An 18,639-nucleotide genomic window follows, 5' to 3' on the forward strand; every position below is an offset into this window, starting at 1 on the left:
GTTTCTCAAGGGGGACTTAAGGATTTTTTTTCCTAGTATAAATATTTACAGTTGTAAATTTCTCCCTGGCATCATGTTAGCTGCATCTCACCAAATTCTGTGGTATTTTCATTATTCAGTTCAAGACATTTTCATTTTCTTTCTTTCTTTCTTTCTTTCTTTCTTTCTTTCTTTCTTTCTTTCTTTCTTTCTTTCTTTTAGTGTTTGTTTATTTTTGAGAGAGAGAGGAGCACACACAAGCGGGAGAGGGGCAGAGATAGAGGGAGACACAGAATCTGAAGCAGGCTCCAAGATGGGAGCTGTCAGCGCCTAGCATGACACAGGGCTTCAACCCACAAACTGTAAGATCATGACCTGAGCTGAAGTTGGACACTTAACTGAGCCACCCAGGCGCCCCTCAAAACATTTTCTAATTTCTCTTGTGATTTATTTTTTTCTTTCTTTAAAAAAAAATTTTTTTTTTAATATGTATTTATTTTTGAGACAGAGAGAGACAGAGCATGTGCAGGGGAGGGGCAGAGAGAGAGGGAGACACAGAATCCGAAGCAGGCTCCAGCCTCTGAGCTGTCAGCACAGAGCCCGACGCGGGGCTCAAACTCGTCAATCACGAGATCGTGACCTGAGCAGAAGTCGATGCTCAACCTACTGAGCCACCCAGGTGCCCCTCTCTTGTGATTTCTTATTTGACACACCAGTTCTGCTCAGAAGTATGTTCTTTAATTTCCAAATATTTGCTACAGAAAAGGGCATTCTTGGCAGAGAACAGTTAGCAAAGTGCATGGGGATGCTAGAATCACTTGGTCTGTTGCTGGACTCCAGGGCACAATGGTTCTGATGACTTCCACTGAGGGCTTCAGGTTTGTCTTGTCAGTACTGGAAAGCAGTGATGGGTTTTAAGCAGTGTGGGAACTGATCTTGGCAAAATGTAACAGCTCTGTAAGAGCTGTCTTAATACTTTTCAGTCAGGGTTTCAGGAAGGTAATCCTAAAGGTTATGGAGTGGAGGGGTCCAGACAATAGTACTAATAGGTTGCTAATTTCTTGATCAAAACAGTGTAGCAAGGGTTCATCTTGATTCTGCTGGAAGATTCTGTTCTCCACGATTGAAAATAATAGAGAAGAATGGAAGACTCCCCAGTTGTGAAGTATTGACTCTGATAGATTCTGAATAACTCTTTGATCATTAGACAGTAATGGCATGAAAACTCAGGGAGTTCTTTCCTGCGAGAGTTTAGCTGTTTGTACTCTTTAATGTTTTAATATCCTCCCCAAGGTTTGTCCTGGCCCTTTTGTGGAAAATGGCTTAAATAGTGCCCCTGCCCCCAACACACATCCTTTTCTGCCCCCAAATCACCTGTGGTTGCTTCCTCTGAGATACTGCTGGGGTGTGTGTGCAGTCAGTTCTCTCTTGTGATCCCAAATCAGGGATGAAGTAGCCTCACTGCTGAGACTCCTTTTTTTAGCATAAATTCTTCTAGGTCCTCTTCCTCTACCCTTGTGCTGTTTTTGCCAGAGAGCCTTTTGGAACCTGACTTCCCTATAGATTCCCTGGTGTCCATTATAGGGCAAGGTGCAGTCACACTGCATTTTGCTTAAATTGTCTCTGGGTGTCTTCAGGTTTATATTGGATTATTGAGGGAAAGAATCCCTGATTTTCTATGATACACTGTGGACACAATATGGGCCATTTTCACACCCCCATCTGTGACTTAGGGATCACAGTAGCACTTCCTGCAGAAGGCTAGTGGGGGGTGCATACAGCTGACATGTGTGTGCCTACTATCTTGTATATATTGACGTATTCTTGGCTGTTGGCACTGAAAGAATAGATTCCTATCACTCCACTGTCAGTTCCATAAAGTGCTAGATGTATCTTCTCTTCACATAATCTGTTCTCACCAAAACTCAAATCTGCTGGGATATTCTGAGTTGGTCATTAGTGGATTTGCAGTCATTAATAAAATTTCTGTTTCAACAGAGGGCCAGATTTTCCATAGGTGGGCTGTACCTGGTGTGCTAATTCTGAGGTTTTTTATTGTTGCTGTTAGTGCTATTCAAATCAAGGGATCAGACGAGGTAGAGTGTTAACATTCTGTTTCTTAAGGAAGGTTGAAGGATTCCATCTTGAAAATCCACAGATTACAGACATGATATCATTTAATAATTGGTGTCATTGAGTGGTCCCCCTGTGTCCAGTAAAGTTCAGGATTCTGTGGATGAGAGGCAGCCTGACCCCTGTCTCAGCTTAAAGGCTTCATCTAAGCCATCAATGGTGAGAAAGGGGAGGTGGCTGTTAGACATGGCCAGGACTTCTCTGGGTTTCCCAGATGGTTTCATACCACAGCATGGCAAGACATTTAGAAGTCAGGACAGACGATGGTGTAGGTCTGACTGGGCTCCATTAGGTAAGAGATGATAGAAAAGGCTGTGAGGAGGTCATCAAAAACAGTATCACAGTCAGGTTTTTAAGAAAGGCTGTAGCCAGGAGCTACATTCAAAACCATTATTTAAGTTTAAACTGTATGTTTTGTCTCTGTTTTCATTTTGTGATAGTGGTTTGCTGTGGATAAATAGTTTTGTTATGGCTACAGTGAGGAGAAATGTCAGTTATAATTCAGGAATCCTAGACCTAAAGTCTCCATGGTCCTCAACAAGAAAATACTACAGCAACATGCCTGAGTCTGATGCCTCTTCCCGTGCATGGAAGAGAAGTGGGGACCCCCATCCTTAGTGAAGTGTGCTGTCTTGAAACCTGGGTTTTCTCCAGATGTTCCTGGGCTGCAAGACAGAAAGGCATTCACTCAGTGCACAACCTTTGATACTGATTATGCACTGGGATATGCCCTTGCTTAGTAAGTTGCATCTGTCTCCTTTCAGGAGTAACTTGAGCTCTAGGAGCAGGGGTTACAAGTTGGTCACTGTGTCTCCCCTCTCTGCAGTTCTTATCTGTGGACCAAGCATGTACTACCTTACGGTTCCTTGGTAGCTCCAGTTTAAAGACTCAGTCCAGTGAACAGAGTACTAAGGTTCTGTGTGTTCTCTTAGCTCCCTGGCCTCAAGTGTGCTTCTCGTTTCTCCTTGATTTAGTGGCACCCTCCTGCTCTGCAGTGCTCTCTCTGGGAAGCCTCATCTAGACCTCCAAACACAACCCCATCTTCTGTGGCCCTACCCTACCCTTGACAACCTCAGGCTGTTCCTTTTTGTAACTAGTCTGCTTCCCCTATTAACAGGATATTGTGGCTATAACATGTACATGCTATCTTACTACTGGCTTATTTAGCCTAATATTAAAATATGGACTTCTTTCTATGTCAAACTTATTTCTGTAACATCCTTTTCAATGACTGCATAGTTCATTGCATGGATATGTCATATATTATTTACCTAGTTCCTTTTTATTAGACATTTAGTTTATTTTTAATTTTTTACTCTTGTAAAACACTGTGGTACACCTGTCCTCTATGATCTCTTCAGAAAAATTTACAGAAGTAGAATTGCTAGCTCAAAGCACCTTCTGAGACTCTTTGACAGCCATAACCAGTGTGCTTTAAAAACATTTTTTTTTAAATTTTTTTGTTTATTTTGAAGGAGAGACAGAGTCTGAGCAGGGGAGGGGCAGAGAGAGAGATACAGAATCCAAACAAGGCTCCAGGCTCTGAGCTGTCAGCACAGAGCCCGATGTGGGGCTCAAACTCATGAACTGCGAGATCATGACCTAAGTCGAAGGCAGACGCTTAACCAACTGAGCCACCTAGGCACCCTTTTTTTTTAAATTATTATTTTTTCAATGTTTGTTTATTTTTGGGAAATAACAAGTGTGCTTTAAAAGGTAGGGGCCACAAAGACTGCCCATAGACTTTTTTTCCCCAGTTTATTATTTTGAGAGAGTGAGAGAGAGAGAGAGAGTGCGCGTGCGCACATGCAGGAGGAGCAGAGAGAGGTAGAGAGAGAGAATCCCAAGCAGAATCTGCACTTGTAAGCACAGAGCTTGATGTGGGGCTCAATCTCATGAACAGTGAGATCATGACCTGAGCTGAAATCAAGAGCCAGACACTTAACTGACTGAGCCACCCAGGTGCCCCAAGGCTTTTAAATCTTCCTGCAATCAGGGCTCATTGGTTGGCAGGAATTTGGAGATTTTATATAGGTGTGTGTTGTTTTGCTGGAATTATACAAGAAGTCCAAGCCTAGAGATTTTCTGCAAGTAATGGGCCTAACTAGAGGTGCACTTCCCATGTGTGGCCTCCTACAGCAGCTTGAGGGAACATAGACCACTTTAGAGAACACAGCTTTTTTGCTTAAATTGAACACTGGATTGTTAACTGTAGACAGGGAGATTTTGCTTAAGATTCAATTCAGATTGATTTCTTGGAAGGGTCATTAATGAAAACAAAGAAAAGTTAAAGAGATCTGGGAAATCACTAAGATCATAAGAGTCTGAACTTAAAAGATGAAGCAGAGAACCAAGAGGAAGAATTTGGAAGTCAAGCCTGGGCCTGCTGTAGACATGAATGTGTATGCACTTCTCAAAATGTGGAGCTCTGTGAAAGAAACTACAGTTGTAATTTGATTTTTTTTTTCTTTCTTCTTTTTAGGTATCTCATTCAGTTGCTAAACTTATATTAGTTAATTTCCACTGGCAAGTTGCAGAGATACTGGACAGGTAAGGTGTTTGGAGGAAGAGACATGGCATTGCCCATAGCTTCTTTCTCTGCCCACCCACCCAGTGGTGATTATGTTTTGGAGTATATCCTTGCAATGTGCATATTATATATTTAAAACACTGGATCATATTGTATATCCTTTTTTCGTCTCTGTATATGGTGAATATTTTTCCATGTTTGCATTATATTTTTTTCTACCTCAGTTTTATTGCTGGCTTAGTATTTTATCACATAGATGTTCCATGCTTTTTCCTAACTCCTGTTGTAGACAGTGAAGTTAGTTCAGTTTTTTTATGCCTTTTTAAATTTGTAATCAGTGCCCTTCTAGATAACACTTGCCAACATCTCCATTTGTTTCTTTTGGATATATCAAGTGAGGAATGCAACATACTTTTGAATATTACCTTCAGAAAAGATAGGCCAGCTTACCATCAGAACCAGAGCTCTTGGCTCTGATCTTCAAGTCTTGAGGTATCCTGGAAGTTCTTAGGAGGAGGGGTTTCTCCTCCTCCTGCACCCTCTGGGACGAGTCCCTGTGTCCCACCTTCATAGGCATGTGCTTCTTTCTAGCTTAGGGTTTCTTATCCTCAGCACTCCTGCCATTTTGGGATAGATAACTCTTTGTCATGGGGACACTGTTTTGTGAGTTGTAGGAGGTTTGGCAGAATCCACTTGAAAAGACAAAATAACAAAAAATGTTCAAGGGGCGCCTAGGTGGCTCAGTTGGTTAAGTGTCCAACTCTTGGTTTTGGCTTAGGTCAGGATCTCACAGTTCTTGAGCTTGAACCTGAGCCCCACATTCAGCCCCACTGCTCCTATCAGTGCAGAGCCTGCTTGGGATTCTCTGTCTCCCCCCCCCCTTTCTCTCTCTGTTCCTCCCCCTCCCCCCAAAAAATAATAAACTTAAAAAAAATGGGCAAAATACCAAACAAGCATTTCACAGAAAAGAAAGCTCAAATGACCATTAACATGAAAAGATACTCAACCTTCATAATAATCTGGCACACTGAAATTAGCACCCCCAGTCCGTGAAATCAAAAAGATCAGCAGATACTGCCAAATAACCCCTAGAGAACAAAACTGCCACTGGTGAGAATCACTGGTTGCCACTCCTGCCCTTTCACACCACAGTGAGTCTTTTTTTGAATGGTGTGATCCATTTATCTTCAGAGGAAGGAAGGTCATACCTTTCCTTTTCCAGGCTAAACATAACTGGGATGGCTGTACCCACTGGAGCAGCTTAGCTCACTCAGGAAGGAGCAAGTGTGCTCCTGATCCCACCCACTGCATTCTCACTCTCACTCTCTATCCTTAAGAGCCGAATACATTTAGATAGACTTCTGTGTGAACTTCCATTGTCTGCAGTGCTGTTTCTACTACTCACAATTCTGGAACCATGTAGGTTCCAGCAGTGGGGTACCTGTCACTGCCCAGACTCTGTAGCCTAACTTGGGAAAGGACAAGATGGCTGCAGATATTAAGATTACTAGCGTGAGAAGTAGGAATAAAAGCAGTGGAAGGGAGGCATTCTAAGTGAAATAAGGAAGTCACACTTACATGAGACATTGTTCCCTGCTCAGATTCCTGATTTTGGGGTAATGCATTTTCCTGGGTTTTGTGTGGCACTTTCATTGCCACAGGATAATTGTTTTTATTTTTACTTTTTAAAATTTATTTGTCTTGAGGGAGAGTGTGTGTGAGGGAGGGGCAGAAAGGGAAAGAGAGAATTCCAAGCAGGGATTCTCTTATGTTATGATGATAGCACAGAACCTGACACGGAGCTTGATCCCACAACCATGAGATCATGACCTGAGCCAAAATCAAGAATCGGACACTTGACTAAGCCACCCAGGCACCTGTTTTTATTTTTATTTTTTTAACATCTATTTTAGAGAGAGTGAAAACAAGTTGGGGAGGGTCAGACAGAGAGGGAGACAGAGGATCTAAAGTGGGCTCTGCCTTGACAGCAGAGAGCCCAGTATAGGGCTCGAACTCATGAGCCGTGAGATCACGACCCAAGCCAAAGTTTGATGCTTAACTGACTGAGCCACCTAGGCGCCCCTTTTTTTAAAAATTTTTTATTTTTTTGTATTTTTATTTTTTTATATTTATTTTTGAGAGAGAGAGAGCACGAACAGGGGAGGGGTAGAGAGAGGAACACAGAATCTGAGGCAGACTCCAGGCTCTGAGCTGTCAGCACAGAGCCTGATGCGGGGGCTCGAACTCAGGAATGGTGAGATCATGACCAAAGTCAAATGCTTAACCGACTGAGCCTCCCAGGTGCCCCTGTTTTTATTTTTAAATGTATATATTTCATACCTCATTCCAGAAAAGAATTAAATTTTGATTATGAAATATTAATTTTTCAAAAATGTATGTGCACACGTGATAATGTATAGGTTTTAAAGAGTGATTAAGCAAACACATTTAAGTGTCCATTCAAATAAGAAGTGGACATTTTATTCTGAAGCTTCTGGTGGCAGTTCCTGCTTAGCCACACCCCCTTCCTTCTCCGAAGCAAACAGTATCTTGAATTCAGTATTGATCATTTTCTTATTTATTCTTTTTTTTTTTATTTTTTTTAATGTTCATTTTTGAGACAGAGCATGAACGGGGGAGGGTCAGAGAGAGAGGGAAACACAGAATCCAAAGCAGGCTCCAGGCTCTGAGCTGTCAGCACAGAGCCCAACGCGGGGCTCGAACTCACAAACCGTGAGATCATGACCTGAGCCGAAGTCGGATGCTCAACCGACTGAGCCACCCAGGCGCCCCTCTTATTTATTCTTAAATTATATATCCTTTAGTTTTGGATGTTTTTAGAACTTTACAGACATGGAATCATGCTGTCTGTATTCTTAAACTTTTTAAATTAATAAGGTTGCATCTTAAGACATCCTATCCATATTCCTGTCAACATTTGTGATTGTGAATTTTAGTTTTTTGTTGTTATAAATAATGCAGCTCTGAAAACTCGTGTGTATGACCACTAGTGTCATATAATTTTTCTAGGGTTGAGTGTAGGAAGTGAGTTACTGGGCAATAGGGTGTGTGTTTCTTTAGCTTTGCTAAATGACAAAATGTTTCCAAAGTGATTGTACCATGTTATATGCCCACCAGTGGTACGAATGTTCCTGATACTGTCACCCTTGAAGTTTTACAATCTGGTGGGTGGGTATAAATGGCATCTAATTGTTTTTAATTTCAGTATCCCAGATTATTATGGAGGTTGAGCATCTTTTCTTGTTCATGGCCGTTTGTACTTTTTTTTCCTATGAAATGCTTGTTCTGTCTTTGTTTTTTTTTTGTTATTTTGTCTTTTCAAATGGATTTGTAGGAAATTTGCTTTTATTTATTCTGAATATCAGTCTTTTGCCTGTTATATATGTATTGAGTTACCTTCTATTTATTTATATAGCCGGGTTTTTCACTTTATGGTGTGTTCTGATGAACTGATATCCTTTTCTTTTTTTTTTAAGTTTACTTATTTATTTTGAGAGAGAGGGGTGGGGACAGGGACAGAAAGCTGAGAATCCCAAGCAGGCTCTGCACTGTCAGCTCAGAGCTCAGTGTGGGGCTCAAGCTCATGAACCACCAGATCATGACCTGAGCCGAAGTCAGATGCTTAACCAACTGAGCCACCCAGGCACCCTGAACTGACGTTCTTTAACATAATATTTCAGAGTTTTCCTTTATGCTTTTTTTTTTAATTTTAATTAAGTTTTTATTTATTTAAGTAATCTCTACACCCAATGTAGGGCTCGAACTCATGGCCCCAAGATCAAGGGCCACATGCTTCTCCCTGATGAGCCCGCCAGGAACCCTGTATACTTTTTTCTGTGCCCCCTTTTTTTTTTTTAATGTTTGTTTATTTTTTAGAAAGAGAAAGAAAGAGCAGGGGAGAGGCCAAGAGAGGGAGAGGGAGAATCCCAGGCAGGCTCCACTCTGTCAGTGCAGAGCCTGAATTGGGGCTCGATCCCACAAACCGTGTTATGAAACCTAAGCTGGAATCAAGAGCTGGCTGCTAAACCAACTGAGACACCCATGTGCCCTTTTTTTATTTTATTTTTTGAAGATTTTATTTTTAAGTAATCTCTACACACAGCACAGGGCTCGAACCCACAACCAACAAGATCAAGAGTTGCATACTTTACTGACTGAGCCAGCCAGGCACTTCTGCATTTTCTATGTCTTAAGATATCATTCCCTGTTCTGAAGACACAGAGCTGTTTGCTTATATTTCATGAAAGGGATTGAAAACAGATATGGTATTTCATAAGTATTTTTCTTATAGTTTCGTATCTTTGAAGCAGGGTTATTATTCTCATACGAATTGAGAACTAAAAAGTTGAAAGAGGAAAAAGTATTTATACAAAGGAAAAGGAAGCTTGGTTCTGTCAGACAGTAATTAGAGACAAAGACACTTTAGTGCAACTGCAGCACTTGTTGGTGTCTTCTGATTTTGTTCACAGGTTAAAATGCTTATCTTCATTTCTGATTCCCTTTATTTCTGCTTGTATTTTGCAGATACAAGTCTAATTCTGCTCAGCTGCTGGTTGAGGCTCGAGTTCAGCCCAGTCCCTCGAAACATGTGAGTGTCTCCCACTTGAGCAAGGGTTCTCCTGACACACATGGCTCTTGCTGTGGCTTAAGGTGTTATTGAGAACCATCTTGCTTTGTTTCTGGTACAGCATGCCAGAGATTTTTGTTCCAACATGGGCCTAAATCTTCCATTTCCATTATAGTTGGAAGAGTTTCCTCATGGATGGAGAATAAATCATTGCCAGTCCTGGGGCCCTCTCCAGCCTCACCTTGCTCTTTACACTTACACACAGCCTGCGTTCCATTCCTGCTGGGTTCTTTGGTGTTCCCAAGCTTACTGCACGCCTCTTTGACTCTTCTCATGCTATCCCCAGCTTGGAATGTTCAGACCCTGTCCCCATCTTTGTCTGTGGGAGTGGAACTCATTTGTTAAAGACCCAAATTGAGCTCTCTCTCACAAAGCCTGTCTCCCGCGATCTCTCCTCTCCAAAATCCTCTAGTTATGCCTTGAAGTCTTTGCGTGTGTGAGGTACCGACTCACTCATCCTTTCAGCTCCCCTACCACACTGTGTGTGCTTTAAGGATAGGAACTATATCTTACAGTGTGCATGGCAATTTCCTATGTATTTAGGAGTTAGCAAATATTTTCAAATAAATAAGGCCATGTTGGAAACACTCTTTAGGAGGAAGAATTGGGGCTCAAATTGCCACTTAACTTCGGTAGTTCTTGGGAGAACATTTCTAGGAGCATACTAGATAAACATGAGAATACGGTCTTTTTCTTCAAGTTGTTTTTTGTATTCCCAGTGAGCTAACCAAGAACCTAATGTAAACCTGTAGTGGACTTTTCCATCAATTTGTGGCTTGGGCCAGGGGTCCCCACATTGTTTTTGTCTGTCAGTTTGTGTAGCATGGCATGGATTCTGGAGTTCAAGCTTTGCGGTTATTTGCCCACATCCTAGAAGGTTTCTTTCCTAGTAGGAGCCTTCCTCATCCTCTAAATTAATTGTACTTGACATCTCTGCAGTATGTTAAGGATGAGTTGTGACTTAGTAAAAGCTGTAATATTTTGTGTTTTGGGCATTAATAATGGGGAAAGCACTGTCTTTGACAAGTAAACCTGCAGTGGGACTATTAGAAGCTTTACACGCTCAGCTCAGCCTCTAAGAGCCTCTGTAGTATTTGTTGAGGGACAGCTCTGTTCATCAAATGAGGCAGTTTATAAAAGAACCCAGTAGCCTCTAAAAGCAGAAGTTGAACTGAATGACCTCTAAGGACCTTGGCAATTTGGAAATCCTGAGCTTTTCAGCCTGACATTACAAACTACTGTAAGTTTTCCATTCAGCCTTCCTCTGCCTCTCTGAATCCGAGAGATTGTCCAGGGTGAACACTCAGGCACCATCTCCTTTAGGAAGTCTTCCTCATCTATGCTTTCTGTTCAGAACTCTTGGGACCTGTAGAGCCCACACATTTGTTGAGCTCTAACACTTGTTGCAGGGTCAGAATCACTTCCCAAAGACCTAGCTGTGTGAGGCACCCCTTTGGCTCCCAGACTCTAGAGGCTCCTCTTTACTCATTCTGTTCCGCCTCTCCCCAGGTTCCCACAGCCCACCCTCCTCACCACTGCGCAGTGTGTATGCAGTTTGTGCGGAAGGAAAACCTACTTTCTCTGGCCTGTCAGCACCAGTTTTGCCGTAGCTGCTGGGAGCAGCACTGCTCAGTACTTGTCAAGGACGGTGTGGGTGTAGGTGAGTTTGCCACAGAATTTGTAAAAGGCTAGCATGAAGTATTTATCTTCAACTCTGCCCCTTTAGGTACTCAGGTCAGCTGCGTGTTTTCTTCTGAGCCTGATTGAGGTTTTTATTGTCAGAACCATTGGTTTCCATTTCCAAACACAGGTTGAATAGTCGCAAGGTTTTTCTCAGTCCTGAACAAAATGAGATGATTAAGGCTATTGTTTGGGCATATATGTAAACATTAGTGTGAGTGCAAGGCTACTTTTTGGGAGAACTGTCCTTAAGCTGCCTACCCTATCTTGATAGCCCAAGTGGCAACCATAACTCAGAAACACTCAGAGATTGCTGCTATTTAGATAACATAATTCAGATTTGGTGATTGGTTCTAGGAGTATTTGTTAGAGTATGACTTGATATTGGATCTAACTTAGCATCACATTAATGGTGTCTGCAGAATCTCATTGTGTTGGGTAGAAATCACTTGCACATAATATTAAACATCACAAAATGAAATTGTTAGCCAAGAACCATATAGGATTTTTTTTTAATGTTTATTTTTGAGAGAGCGTGCACTTGCACATGAGTGGAGGGGCAGGGGAGGAGTTGGGCAGAGAGAGGAAACAGAGGATCCAAAGTGGGTTCAAACTCCCAAACCATGAGGTCATGATCTGAAGTTAGACACTTAACCAACTGAGCCACCCAGGTGCCCCTAGGATTTTTTTTTTTTTTTTTTTTTTTTTTTTTTAATGAAGTTCTGTGCCCAGTCGGGGCTTTAACTCACGTCCTCGAGGTCAAGAGTGGCATGCTCTACCAACTGAGCCAGCCAGGTGCCCAAAGTACTGTGTAGGATTTTTTAGATGATACTGCCTTTTTAGTGGTGCTATTTATTTGTGATTTATATGTAATTTGAGAGAAATCTTAGTTGCATCATTGTAAATATATTAATTTTTCTCTTTTTTTAATACATTCTGTGGCTTCAGGGGTTTCCTATATGGAATCTGAATTTGTTGGTTGAACTCAGTGGGGAAATATATTCTTGTTGTGTCTTCTGCGACGCAGTTGTCCATCGTGTTGCCTTTGTTCAACAGGAGTCTCTTGCATGGCTCAGGACTGCCCACTGCGAACACCAGAGGACTTCGTGTTTCCATTGCTGCCCAATGAAGAATTGAGAGACAAATACAGGCGCTACCTCTTTAGGGACTATGTGGAGGTATGCCCAGCCCCTGTTGTGCCTCTGTCTTCCTGGACCTACTTCCCATCCATTCTCATCACGGTTACTTCGTAGACTAAGCTGCCATTAGGTGCTGTATTTTTTTTTTTTTAATGTTTATTTATTTTTGAGAGAGAGACAGAATATGAGTGGGGGACGGAGCAGAGAGAGAGGGAGACACAGAATCCGTAGCAGGCTCCATCTCTGAGTTGTCAGCACAGAGCCTGACGCTGGGCTCAAAATCACAAACCATGAGAGATCATGACCTGAGCCGAAGTTGAACGCTTAACTGACTGAGCCATCCAGGCGTTCCTACATGCTGTAATTTGAAGAAAGAGCTGCACAGCTTTTTAAAAGTTTAGAAACCACTAGAGTGGTAGTGAAAGAACATACGCCCTGGAGTCAGACTGACAATAACGTGAATCCCACGTCTCTTACTTCCTCACTGTGTAGGCTTTGACCCATTATTTTACCTCTCTGAACCTTGATTTTCTCTGATAGAATGGTCAGGCGTGCTCACCTTCTACCCAGCTGCTTAACAAGCTGTTGTATGTCAGGGGATGAACATGAGTCATGGAGATCTCAGGAGTTGCTCTTGCATTTGGTTCCCTGTGTGATTTAGCACAGAGAAGGGGTATTGCTTCTTGTGCAGTTTAAAAACCTGTCCAGAATTCCAGCGTTTGGAGTCCATCCCCTCCATTGGGCTTCCAGTTGAGACTTGCTGCTTTCATGCAGCACAGTTTTCATCTTTGTCTTTTGTGCCTGAGCTTACTGGATTGACTCATCTCGGTCTTCTTATGCACGTGCTGTGGGATAAGCAGTGCCTTGTTCTTTGTGTTGTTTGCTGCCTTTGGTACATGCGTGAGGGTCATCGAGCCTTTCAGAGTTTTTGTTTTTAGGGAAAATTGGTGTGTGATGTAATAATTCAGTATTTGTATATGTTATAAAGTGATCACCACGGTAAGTCTAGTTAACCATCCATCACCATATAATTGACCCCCTTCACCCATTTTACCCATCCCATAACTCCCTTCCCCTTTTTGTTTTGTGTTTGTTCATTTTGTTTTTTAGATTCTGCCTATAAGTGAAATCATACGGTATTTGTCTTTCTTCGTCTTACTTCACTTAATATAATACCTTCAGATGCACAGCTGATTGGGCTGTGTTCCTTTCCAGACCTGGTCTCTGTGCACTTTCATCTCACAGACACAATTCTGTATTCCATTTTGTAATCTAGCCTTAAGTCATTCCAGTGATTTGCTATCTAGTTTTAGCTAAACGTTAGAGGTCTTCAGTATCTACCTAATGCAGTTCCTTGTGGCATCCTTTCTGAATTCCTATAGCCCTTTGATGGAAGTCATCAGCTGGAAGAACAGAAGGTGTTTGAGCTCTCAGGGAGGTCTGATTTGGAAGCAGTGACTAGGGGATGTCCTCATTGTTTCCCCTTGGTGTGTTCACAGAGTCATTACCAGCTCCAGCTGTGCCCTGGTGCAGACTGCCCCATGGTTATTCGGGTACAGGAGCCTAGAGCTCGCCGAGTACAGTGCAATCGGTGCAACGAGGTCTTCTGGTAAGAGTGAGTGTGAGTGCTGAGCATCCCTGGGCTCCTGCCTTGTCCTCCTCCAAAGCACCACTGCTGTTGCTGTGGGTGAGGGTGGGACTGGGAAAGACAGGGTCTTAGAGCCTAAACAGCAGCTCTGCTCCAAGTGGGCTCCACTTGGGCAGTGCTCCAAGTATGTACCCAGCATCTCACGTCCCATGGGATGTTTGACAGTGCTCAGAGACAAAAAAGTGGCACAGATTCTTGGAGACTATGCTGTGGTTTATGCTGCTAAGACTCATGGCACAGAGATTGTGTCTATGTGGGGGTGTATTTGCCTGCACAGATAATCCCATATCCCAAATCCCTGTATTTGAAAGCAACAATCTTCAGCATCTGAATCTTTCTCCATGTTGGCCTGCGTAGGTTAATTTTAAAACACTGTAATTCATAAAAGTATTTACATCTTCTTGGAGTTTATTCCATTCGATAGATATGGGAATAGCTAACGTGTACTGAAGGCTTACCATGGGAAAGACACTATTCTCATCACGTCAACTTCATTGTCACAGCTCTGTACAATTGATACTGTTACCCTTATGTTCTTGGGGAAGAAATGGAGGTGTGCAAGGTGATGGCAGAGCCATAATTTAGGTCCATATCTATGTCTGTCCCTAATCATGCCTCCCTAGAAGATCCATGGTAGCGCTTCAGAGAAACTACATGGAAAGTGTGTGTGTGTGTGTGTGCACGCGCGCGCGCGCGCGCGTGTTCTTGCCTTTCAAGACATTGTTGAGGGAGTCTGTGGCTTACCAAAGGTTAAGAACCAGTAGCATAGTTGCTCTCCATCATTTGTGTCACTTGTTATGAACTTGTTCCCCTGGGGCATTTGTTAGACTGTTTGCCTGAGAGCCTTCACTACCCAACATAGTATTGGCTTGGATAAAGGGAAATTAAAAACACGGAACTGTAGCCCAGTGAGTGTTGGAGTGTTTTTCTCTTCTGATTTTAAGTTTCAGGCATCGTCAGATGTATCATGCAGGCAGCACCCATTCTGACAGATGTGCATACTGTGTGCATCTGGCTGGGAGCTAAGTCAGAGCTCTCGGAAAGTGGATCTCGGCTTTGCCTGGGATCTGAGCTAAGTTATCTGTCTCAGAGCACCTTACCGTGCACTTTGAGTAAACTCTGAATTTGACATCCTTTCAAAGAGGGTTGACACCACACAAGATAATTTAAGACAGAAACGTTTTATTTGGGTGTATTGAGAGTATATCTTAGAAGTGCTTAGATTGAAGAGAAATTCATACAATATTTTAAGTATAATTCTGGGTAAGTAAAGATCCCAAAGGCCTTGAGAGATAACTTTACTTCTTTGAAAAGCTCTAATTCAGTATCTTTTGGCTTGGACAGAAGGAAAATTGAAAACATAGGACCCTGCCCTAACAATTATTTGAATGTCTTTCTTTTCTGGTTTTAAGTTTCAAGTGTCGTCAGATGTATCACGCCCCCACAGACTGCGCCACAATCCGGAAATGGCTCACGAAGTGTGCAGATGACTCCGAAACAGCCAACTACATTAGTGCTCACACTAAAGACGTAAGGACTGTATCTTACCTGTCATGGATCTGCCCTCCTTAATGCTGCCTAGGTCCTCGCCTGGGAGGCTGGCTGGCTTTTTGAGTGCGGAACACCCAGGGCCCCAGGGCCCTTGCTGAAGTCTGCAGACCCTTTCCCAGACTTGGCAGAGTTGGCAGCGGATTATCATAGTATGCGTTGGATGCATTTATTTTAATAAAATGCTGACCTACCTGGAAAAGTTTGACCAGTAGAAGAACTAATTAGAAGAAAACCAGATTTTGTTTTAATGCGTCCCAGGCTTTAATAGCCTTGGGCAGGAGGTGGTTGATAGCAACACATAATAAAGAGCGAGGCTTTCGTGCAAGCCTGGGCATGCCCAGTTCTCATTCTGAAACTTCCCATGGGAAAACATGGCCCTCAGCCCCTTGAACCCTGGGTGACTTGGCACCTACCCTATGCCAGTCATGTGCTGAGTTGCTGCACTCACAACACAGCTGTGACTGTGACATTAAACATAGTCTACTTCGTGGCAATGGGAGAGCAGAGCGTCAGACTGGTCTCTGCATTGCTGCCTACGTTGTGGCACCTCTCAAATGAGAGCAGGTGAGCTTTAGAGGTTGTTTCCTTGCTCTCTCGTTGAGGCAGAAGTCCAGGCAAGCTGACCAGGACGTGGTCTGGTGTGGCAGCTCTTGTGCTGCTTGGCATTCTTTCCAAGCAGGAAGACATTGTGCTGACTCAGCTTGTGCTTAATCTGAGCAGCCTCGTGGCAGAGACAGATGGTGGAAGACTTAGTGGGGCTCAGCCAGTGCTTGGAGTGTTTCAGAGCCAAACGTGCTGACCTCATTTCCTTGAATTGCTGTTCCAGCCTCAGCAACCCGCCACATTTAAGTGAGATGCTCCTCCCCAGAAGGGCTCGCACGATGAGCTGCTGGGCACGGGTGCCAAGAGCTTTGTGTAATTTGTCTTAGAACCAGCCTGGTGGTGTGTGAGCCTAATGGCGCCCTTCTGTCTCCTCAGTGTCCAAAGTGTAACATCTGCATTGAGAAGAACGGAGGCTGCAATCACATGGTGAGCAGAAGCCTGTACCCTTTGCATATGTGCCATGGAGCCTTTGGTCAGCGTGCCCTTAACATGTTCTCTTCTGTTTCCCTCTGACAGCAATGCTCCAAGTGTAAACACGGTGAGTCCTAGGTGTGGTGCACAAGGCCCAGCAGCACAGTCTTGTGCATGGGTCTCCAGTGCTTGTTTAGTGAGTGCTTTTGTAGTAAAGTGACAAAACAAAGGGCAGCCTTGGTCACTTATAATCGCCAGCGTAAAGCAGCTCTTGATTTTTGACTTATTACTTTCTGGTGCCTCTTATAATCCTGCTGCCATCTCGCTCACACATATAGTCAGAAGTGAAGGTTGGGATGACTCTTTGACAACCTCATGATCCTCAGTCACCCAAGAAGATTTCAGTGTGTTCTTTTTATTTTTGCCAAGGCAGGTAAGTTCGGGGTTTATCTGTGCTACTTTACAGATATCTTTTAGAGCAGCTGTTTTATTGGAAGGAGTAACATAATAGTCTTCCTTCAAGGTTTTATAAAGTTTCCACAGGGTCTTTTGATTTGGCCTTTCGGATCTTCTTCATCCATCAGGAGTAGCTTGCATAGAAGGACCTGTTGGTTTTGCTTTCCTTCCTGCAAGATCAAATAAAGAAATAAAATCCAAGTAGAAAGTATGACCAGGCAAGTCTACACAGCAGCTTTGATGCTGACCAGGGGGCCCTGAGGGTTTCTCTTTGTAAGGGTCTCATCTCATGCTATTTTTCCCAGGAGCCCACTGTAATCAGAGTGAACATGGCAAGGCATTAGAAGGAAATAGCGATTGAAGTGTAGAATGAAGATAGACCACTGGTAGTGGCATATTTCCTCAGTGGTATCCCACCCTATGCATTTGAGTGAGAGGGACGTGTATCATCTACTTAGAACAGTGCATAAGACATGCATACGGTTTAAAGAGAAATGACAAAGTGAACACCCCATCACATTCCTCACACTCAAGAAGTTCCCTGTGTGTCCCTTCCCATAGTCTCCCCATCCCTTACCACCCAGAGTTACTACCATCCTTTGCTTTGCTATATAGTTCTACCACCTATACGGGCAACCCTAATATTTACGACCATAGCAAGCACAACCTACCTGATTAAGGAGATCACAGTTTTGCTGCTATTTGGCGAGGGCTTCCAGGAGAAGGGAAGCGAACAACCTCTAGGTCTCTGGGTTTGGCTTTAGCTCCTCCACGTTTTTATAAGAGGTCTTTTTGGTAAGTCAGTGAGCCAACTTGAATCCTGGTAAAACAGAGTTTACCCACTGTCGGTGTCTTTGGCAGAGATAGGTTATAGATCAGGTTTTGGCCATGTGACAGACTGGTTGGCTCCTCTCCATGAGATGGTAATTGTTGGATGTATAGTAGATCTTTATTTTTCCCTCTTTGCTTCCTTAGTGTAGAAGCAGACTTATAATTCTGAATATGAACTATTGGGTAGCTGTTGGTTTTATAGAAATGTTCTTTTTTAAATAATGACAGAATAGGGGAAAGCCTTTATTCCCAGCTTCATGTACAAAATCTTCTTAGGACGGGTGTTACGAGGGTGGAGGTAGTCAGGAGGGAAATATGTGTTCTGGACGAACAGATGGGCCTCATTGGACAAGTTTCTGCTTCTCAGTGGCATTGACACAGCCTACTAGTGGTCTTGTACAGTCAGCATCTACCTGTGTTGGGTTAAAAAGGCACCAAGCTTATGTGCTCATGGAACTGAGAGGTTCCTCTGGCTACTGTTCATATCAACAAGAAAAGGCTACAGGGACAGTGGGATGTGACAGAGAGGAGATGTGCACATTCCATCTGGAAAACGGTACCCTTGGGAAGTTCTGGTCAGGTGACAACCCCACCCCACTCCCCTCACAGGATCTGTCTGTCCTACTGCTTTGCCTGTGCCTTTGGAGGAATGTGATCTTATCTTGTGGGTGTAAATGCCTCTTTCTCCATCCTTCACAGACTTCTGCTGGATGTGTCTAGGAGATTGGAAGACCCATGGCAGCGAGTACTATGAGTGCAGTCGGTACAAGGAGAACCCCGACATTGTCAACCAGAGCCAGCAAGCCCAGGCCAGGGAGGCCCTCAAGAAGTACTTGTTTTACTTTGAGAGGGTAGGCATCTTCTGCAGCTGCTCGTCAGGGTTGGGCTTCTTCCAGTTGGCCTTCTGAGGTAGAATTCCCAGTGACTGGTATACTGGTATGTGCACACGGAAGTCAGGGAATGGAGCTCCTTCAGTGGACCTGAGTGATACCTCCATAAATGTGGCTTTCAGGTTCCAGAGAGCAGCCAA

General features: G+C 43.3%; 1 protein-coding gene across 3 annotated transcripts in view; it reads left to right on the forward strand.

Annotated features, from left to right (window-relative positions):
• Positions 1-18,639, forward strand: part of ARIH2 (ariadne RBR E3 ubiquitin protein ligase 2) — a 49,049-nt gene that overhangs the window by 25,226 nt on the left and 5,184 nt on the right. For all 3 annotated transcript variants that reach the window (XM_047094871.1, XM_047094870.1, XM_047094872.1), the window contains 9 exons: positions 4,595-4,662; positions 9,188-9,251; positions 10,800-10,950; positions 12,027-12,148; positions 13,609-13,718; positions 15,170-15,287; positions 16,287-16,337; positions 16,428-16,449; positions 18,309-18,460. In XM_047094871.1, coding sequence (XP_046950827.1) covers positions 4,595-4,662; positions 9,188-9,251; positions 10,800-10,950; positions 12,027-12,148; positions 13,609-13,718; positions 15,170-15,287; positions 16,287-16,337; positions 16,428-16,449; positions 18,309-18,460 — 858 coding nt within the window. The remainder of the gene's footprint in view (positions 1-4,594; positions 4,663-9,187; positions 9,252-10,799; positions 10,951-12,026; positions 12,149-13,608; positions 13,719-15,169; positions 15,288-16,286; positions 16,338-16,427; positions 16,450-18,308; positions 18,461-18,639) is intronic.

This window comes from Lynx rufus, unplaced genomic scaffold (genome assembly GCF_022079265.1).
Source record: "Lynx rufus isolate CCGP_SWC_20201006 ecotype Redwood Valley unplaced genomic scaffold, mLynRuf1.p SCAF_4, whole genome shotgun sequence".
Lineage (NCBI taxonomy): Eukaryota > Metazoa > Chordata > Mammalia > Carnivora > Felidae > Lynx > Lynx rufus.